Here is an 8,054-nt window from a genome sequence, read left to right as displayed (position 1 = left end):
TGCAGTACATTTTTTCCCCCTTCAATTTTAATTTTGTGAGACAGCCATCAGAAATTGTGTTATGGGCAAATGGGTTATGGGGTTTTTACATGACTTGAGAATGACATAATCAATTATGGATTAGGTTTAAGCAGTTAAGGAAAGACAGACAAAAACAGAAAATAAGTTAACACCACTTTGTCCTGTTGTTTGGGGCATTCAATATTTGCAAGTCAGCATTCTTCAGTGTTTCTGTGGAGATGCACAGAGGGGCTTCATGAATGTGAGACCAGCACAGCCAGAGAAGTAGAACAAACAAAACAAAAAGCGGTGCAAGCTGTGCTAAGTCACTGAGATACTGAGGAAGTTCATAAGATTTGGCAGAAACATTTACCTAACAACCTCACAAGGAAGTTGACATGTATATTTGCCAGGAGACTAATGTACTGGAAGTTGGTTGCTCTGGGAGACCAACTCTATACACTAGGTAATGTGTCTCAACAATAAACCAATCAAAAGGTAGGGGTGGTATCAAAAATAAAACAATCAGAAGTTATGGGAAGTGTCAACAATAAAACAATCATATAAGGTGATAAATAACACACAACGCACAGGTATTCTGGTTCTTTGTAATTTTAATTCCCATAATTTAATTAGTTTAAATGCAGACATTTCTCACTAAAAATGTTAAATAAAACAACATTACAGTACAATATATGCAAATCAGAAGAGCTTAAGATCGTGTAGAAGCCCAGGATTTGTTTTCCTTTTTTGTTTTCTTTTGAACTCTGAAGGACTGGACAGTTAAATAGCAAACATTATAAAGACAACACAGAGCAGTAAAGTCTGCAGGCCAGCCAAGGAGCACATTCTATTACAAAACTAACCAGAATACTAGCTAGAGACACGCCACATCCTTGCTTGGTGCTGCCACCTAAGATGAAAGTCAGAGTTGACACCCTTTGACCTTTTTCAATGAAGCGGTACGGCCACGCAAAAGGGAGAGGGCGCCGTTACACCATAGATGGACCTATACAATGCTGTTACAACCATAGGTGGACCTATACAATGCTGTTACAACCATAGGTGGACCTATACAATACTGTTAAACAGCTTTTTATTGCACATTCAGGGAGATAAATGGCGCGTTTTGTTTTTGCAGTGAACTGTAATAGGGATGAACAGTTGAAATGCAATAAAAAGCACAGCAACTCCCTCAATGGCACCTTCAACACTCATTGATCCATACTCATGATTTAATATAGATTTATCAAAAATGCTGTCCCTCTCTTCCTTGAGCAGTGCATCCCTTGTCGGCCTATCAGGACTGAGAAGACATGGAGAAAAAAATATGACCATGTGAGCTCCAAAGGGGGTCTGCAGAGCATGTAATGTCATGTTTGTTGCTGCACAAACAAAGATGTGTACCACTGAAGTTAAATCTCTCAAAACAGAATGGACTGAAACGTCCGTTTATGCATAAACCTCATGATGCAACATGGAGGACATGTCATTACCATTAATTTCAACCTTTACATGTCCAAGTGGGGCATTTGAAAGTGTTTTTTTTATTATCATAAAGGAATTATGTCTGATTTCTCTTTCACCTAGGCTACTTGGAACTGTATGGACCATACAAAAAGACACCAGCTGACACCAGCTCAGTGCAGCCCCCTATATGGCCTACTGCATGTTGAAGAGGTAAATGGTATGAGCTTCAAGAGTGGAGGTCACCGGGTCAAGATGAGGAAACAAATCCAGACCATCCTGATCAAGTCTATACTTTCAGATTCTTAAAGACCCCAAATTTACCTTTTGTCCAATTTATAACATTGCTGGTCATAGGACTTGCATTATTGAACCAATCATATACGCAGTAAAATCCTGAGTAACTCAATGTACAAATGGAACCAAATGGACCCGTAGGGGTCTAGATGGCTCCATTTAGTTACACTCCGGAGGAGTTAAATGAACACTGAAGACTTTACTGTGTAGTTTGTTTCCTTGGTCGTCAGCGACATGTGGCTCCAATCTCGCAGCTCATAATGAAAGCGGTAGGGAAACAAAATTACAAAGTGTTATTGTCTAATATTCAAAAAATAAAAATGGTCATCTAAAAATCGGATCTATTGGCAACAGACACATTAATCTCCATCTTGAGAGAACACGCCGAGTTAAGCAGAACTGTGGCGCCTGTGAGGGTGCACTTCTGTGACATAGGGCCACTTCCCTGTATTGCTGCCGCTATGACAGTCTTAAGCCTAGTTCAACTAGACGAAACCGTTAAGCCCGATTTATTCCTCATAGTACGATGGCGTCATGTGCCGAAAATAATAGATCTACAAGCTCACAATGCGATGCGTTGTGGGCTTGTAGATCTGATATTTTCAGCACATGACACCATCCTACGACGGAGCAGAAATTGAAGCATTAGAACGTTGAGAAAAAATGTGTCTGAATTTCCCCTTATGACCAAATCCTCTGTCGCTATGCTAGAGTTCTACTCAACCCGTCGCGTGTTCTCCAAAGTGTCTGGTAGCTCGCTCCAAGGTTAAAACTCAGATATGGTAGAAAAATATATAGTCTTGATGAAATTTCTCTATTTATTCTTCATTATTGAATTGCACCCATACATGCAATGTTAATGCGTGGTAGTAGCAGTGTAAAGTGACTCTGGGATCTTGATTAGCACTACTACTACAACACTATAAACCCCAAAAACAAAACATGAGGAAAATGAGTCATTATCGTGCGCACTCACACTCTTTTACTTTCTAGACACTTCTGGTTATTTTTTCCTTCTTGCACTCGATAATTCATGGTTAATAGTTTGTCTTTCATTGGCATCATTAGGCAAAAGTTGTATTTTATTTATTTTTTCCAGATACTCTACAATATGGTTAAGATGTAAACACCACAATACTTAATCATTCTGTTGTATCTGCACACAGTAAAAACACAAAGTTACAAGGCAAGTGGCCACTTAAGCATAGATTTGTTCATGAGAAAAAGAAAAAAAAAAAGAGAAAATGAACACACCACAAGAAATAAAACCCTGCCACATTATGCGTCAGGTTTGTTCAAGATCAAAAAAACGACAAAAAAGCTGTAGATTTGTTCATTTACAGGTCAGAGACTCTGTTGAAGCTGGTGATGATCAGTGCTGTCCCTCTGAGAACAGCTCATTGAAAAAGAATCCTCACAATGACATCATTAAGCCTAGTTCTAGCGCTCAACTTGACCTCGTCTTGACTTTACACACATCTAGTCACCTTGTGTTTGCCAATAGCCAGCCTTTTCATGGTAGCATTCACAATGACAGAAAAGTAGCATAAAAAACACTGCCTAATTGTTTTAAGGTGACGCGTGATCGGTTCATGTTTCTCAGTTGAAAATCGGTTGTCTTCAGGCGAGCGACACAGCCATATGACAACGTATAGATTAGGCTTCAGCCTTTAACCACTTAAACGAAATCCCATATGGTTGAGCGGAGTCCCTCAGGGCTCTGCACTGGTGTCTTTTCTGTTTTCTGTTATTGTGGGGTAAGCTTTCGTTGAAAATAGCCGATCGACCTTTCTGCGATAGCTTTCCCCACAATACGGATGCTGGGGTTTAAGTGGTTAATGGCTACAGGTGTTCTAGACACCCCACCATCGTCTTTTCTGCAGTAGTGTGAGTTTGAAGCTCTGATGACCCAAGGTCTGACATGATAGGGCTATAGCAGTGGTTCTCAAAGTACAGTCCGGGGCCCCCCCAGGGGTCCACAGACTCCACACACACAATTTCAAGTCTTGAAAAAAGATCTTGCTCTGCGGCCAAATGCATATTCATTTGGGGGTCCTTCACATGAAAACGTTTGAGAACCACTGGGCTATAGAACTGGCAGGGGGAATATTAGATATAGCCTACATAAGGGGTATGAGATTTAGAGATATACAGTATGAGATTCAAAGACCCTTCGACCAAAGGACCAACATTCATCAGAAAAAAGGATGGTAGAGAGCAGAAGCCCTTAATAAGGGCAATACAGAAGTTTACTGAAGGGCACGGAGCCTTCGATATTAGGAAATACGAGATGACCCCTGGAAATGGCCTCTGTATTTGTTTATGTGCATGTGACTGACAAGGCATACATGTGTAAGACCTCTTGTAATTGGCATGTTGATATGGTGACAGTTAAACCAATTTATACGTGGTTGCGTGCCGATGTCGCACACCAAAATGACCAGATATACACGCTCACAACCCGTCGCAGCTCGACGCATCCTTATGCTTGTACGTAAGTATTTTCGGCGTGCGACCCCCACGTGCAACAAAGTATAACAGGGCTTTTACTGTGGCTTACTTTGGCAGGGGACGTGATGCTGTATTCATTCACATCCCAAACACACATGCGTTAGCACGTGGAGACTCACAGTACATTTTTCTTATCAATACCGTAAAATCCATCCGGTATAATTGTTAGACGCAAAGTGATGAAATGAGAGGGAAATGGCAAGGTTCCCTAATAATTACTGATACAGTAGCAGAGCAGAGCATTTTACCCCCCCCCCCCCCTTAAATGAGGTTTAAATTGGACGTGAAAGCAGCACACAGACCAAACTGATGAGACTGCTCCTACTCTGTAAACCTCAGAGAAAAGCATTCAGCTTTAAGTGTGCGACTGCTCTTATCTCTGTCAATGGGGTGTTGCACACTTACACTATATGGCCAAAAGTCAATGGACACCCTTTCTAAATAAGTGATTTGAAGTAGTGCCCTTTGTTCCAGTTCAGTGAAATCTTAATGTCACAGCTACAATGACACATTCTGGACAACTGTGTGCTTGAATATTTTCTGGGGAATTTCTGCTTTATTTTACCAAGCCCAGAATAGTGGATAACGTTCTAGGAGCAAAGGGGGGGACCCACTCCTTATCAAGAAAAATCGAGTATTTAATGGTCCCCGGGGGATGGAAATACATTTTCTACCTTCACCCAGCAGATGGTTGCTCAGATGGTCCAGATGAGCGTGTGTGGGGAGTTAAGTGACTTGCTCAGGGACAATTTGACGCGTAGACACCCCCCCAAATGCCGTTATTTGCTCCCATTCAGCAACAAGACCATTAATGAATTCAGTTACTGTACTATTGCCACACAAATAGTAGCAACAGTTGTGCCACTTCTAATAGTTAAAGAGGACGAATTTCACGTATGTGCAAATGTAGTCAGTGACAAATACTCTAACAACTAAACAGAGCCTAACTTTTTTTTTTTTAAATGGGAGGCACAGTTGTCTAGCATGCCGTTTTAACTATAGCATTAAGATATCCTTTCACTGGAACAAAGGACACTAATTAGAAGCATTAATTAGAAATGGTGTCCACTGACTTTTGGTAATACACTGTATATGACATCACATAGAGCCCCCTTCCTCTTAAAAAAAAAGCCCCCAAAACCTATAGAGTATTTACAGTACAAATTACATTATAGTACATCGTTAAAAAATATGATATCCATCTTCAAAACATACAGGACCTCTTGTTAAAATTACCACTTTTTACAAATCAGGGTTTGCTATGGTCTCATGTAGGAAATGAAAACAAATTGACAGTCCCGCCACCCTCTCCGAGGCCTCTTCTCTATTTGACCCAGTCGTACCTTCCAGGATAACATGTTGGGGTGAGATGAAGGATGGGTTGGTTGACCACACGCACATATTGTTTTTTTGTTTTCTTTTTACCATAGAGCAAGCTGCAGAACAACAAATCACACTCAAATAATCCAATATTACAATATTTACAGTGTTTCTTTTTTTCCGGCATTTCAGAAGGATAACTCTCCTATCCGTCTGTGCCATCTTGGAGGTGGCAAGAATGCAACAAAAGTAAATACTTTTATAGATCTGCAGGCATGTAACATGTTTGTGCAAAATTAAATCAGCAATTAGGTTTTTCTTTTTGTTTATCCGTTTGTACGTTCACGTCACCGAATGAAGAAACAGAAAGATGAGCACATTCATTTATCTGCTGGATCATGTTTTAAAGTGATCAGGGAACCCTTAGTGCCGTCTTTATGTACAGCAGGTTGATAGTAACACGTTGGTTACAGACGTTCTTGACACAAAGACAAAGAAAGGAATAAATAAAAATTTAAAAGAACAGATCAGAAACTCAAATGAGTCGGAGATAAGTGGACTGTTGAGGCAAGCAGCATGGGAACCAACCCTCCTCACAGTACAACAACCCAAACTATTTATCCTTTTGTCTCGCTCTCCCTTCATTCCCTCCGGTTAAAACTCATCCCTTTCCTTTACCTGGATCTCAGTGCTCTCTTTCTCCCTAGTCTCTCTCCCTCTCTCTCTTTCGTTCTTTCCTCTCTCCTCTGTTATGCCCTCGCTGCCTAGCGGACCTCAGACGTAGGGTAGGATGCCGTAGACAAACAGGGCCATGACAGCAGCACTGAACAGGCCAGCCACGGGCACTGTCACAAACCAGGCCAGGAAGATGTTGCGGAAGAGGCGCCAGTCCACCGCCGTTTTTGAGCGGATCCGGCCCACTGCCACCACTGAGCCCACCTGGGTCCACAGAAGAGATGGAAGAGAGAGAGAGAGAGAACAATCAACAGCAGCACAGCACAAAATCTTGTATCCATTTCAGTCACTTGAGACACTTAATAGAGCAACAGGTTGCCCAGGCTTTTCTTTCACCGGAAAGGTTGTGAAATTGCCATTGGTGACACAGGAAGATGAACCTCTGGCGCTGTCCCCTGATTTATTTTAACACAAGGTAAAGGACCACCACAGTTGCCCGACCACACTGATCAATGATTGAGATTCAGCAAAGGATCAATACACTTAATTGGCCTGGCTGGATGTTTTGGAGGATACAACTGGAAAAGAAAAGCCTGCGCAAAATCCCTCTGTCTCTTCAAGGTCAGCACTGAACAAAACCACTTGTGGTTAGAGGAAGCCAAACACAGCACTCAACAGTAACTTGTGTTTAAATGTTGATGTTAAAGTCAAAAAATTGGCAGAACTTTATTTTTTTTGACAAAGACGTTCACTTTTCTTTAAAATTTCAGTTTATGTAGTTTTATTTAGAAGTAGAGTAAAATTACTATTAATTACTTTCCTTCCAGCTGTATAAATACTTCTGCGTATTTCAGACTTCAACAAATGATTATTCACTCACCTTTTTTTTTTTAAGTACGCAAGGCACTCAGAATGGCAATTTCATAAAGACAGCAATAATTGAATTTCTGAGTGGCAGCTCCATGTTCATATGATCAGTATATGTACAGTGAGTGACTCTACTGTGCTCTGTCAATGAAACCGCAGGTGGTTGGAACTAGAGTGCCTCGATCTGCCTGCTCTTATACGGCAAATGTAACCTGAGATACCTTCAGTCATGCTGACAGCTAAATCTGTCAGGCCAAATCAAGAGCAGTCATGTGTAGAGTTCCTCACTCACTCACACACTCAGACCTAGGTGAACCTTTGCCCTACACTGACCAAAGATTTGTATTTATCCATTTATTTTCAGCCAAGGAACATGAAGGTTAAATTGACCTTTTTCAAAATGTTTGAGGACACAAGGGTCCCCCCCAGACACACACAACACCCATTTTTGTCCCCTTTCTTTAAAATGGCTATTTGCTATGGCTAGATCTAAACTTATGAGTCAGGTGGTTGTTGAATCGCTATTCTCTACTTTACGTTTATGACTATGTATTATAGAGCTTATGATAGAGTCAGTCACTGCACATTATCACCCCCAAGAGTGCCACTCTCAGGGTCCGGCATCAATTCAGTTATCACTCTGTTGAAATTAAGGATATCAAATGCAAAAATTGCTATTTTGCATTTCAGTTAAATGAGCATAAACTGAATTGATAGCCGTCCTGCTCACATACACAGTTTAACACAGTTTAACAAGAGTACTGACAGAGGTTGTCAGTTAGTTCACAAAATGTATGCCAGTTTCATTGGAACGTCTTATAATTTCATCTTTTTGTCAATTGTTTTGTATCGTGCGTTTACAGTATATTGTACTGGTGTCTTTAGGACCCCCTCAAAAACAAGATGCTGCATCTCAA

General features: G+C 40.9%; 1 protein-coding gene across 1 annotated transcript in view; it reads right to left on the bottom strand.

Moving 5' to 3' along the window:
* Positions 1-596: 596 nt before the first annotated feature.
* Positions 597-8,054, bottom strand: part of slc20a2 (solute carrier family 20 member 2) — a 52,008-nt gene continuing 44,550 nt past the window's right edge. Inside the window, exon 12 of the mRNA XM_084054244.1 lies at positions 597-6,534. Within this exon, the coding sequence (XP_083910370.1) occupies positions 6,370-6,534 (165 nt within the window). The 3' untranslated portion in view covers positions 597-6,369. The remainder of the gene's footprint in view (positions 6,535-8,054) is intronic.

This window comes from Gymnoscopelus microlampas, assembly GCF_963454915.1.
Source record: "Gymnoscopelus microlampas genome assembly, chromosome: 4".
NCBI classification, from domain to species: Eukaryota; Metazoa; Chordata; class Actinopteri; order Myctophiformes; family Myctophidae; genus Gymnoscopelus; species Gymnoscopelus microlampas.
Note: the sequence above shows the minus strand (reverse complement) of the source record. Positions and strands in the feature narration are given on the sequence as shown.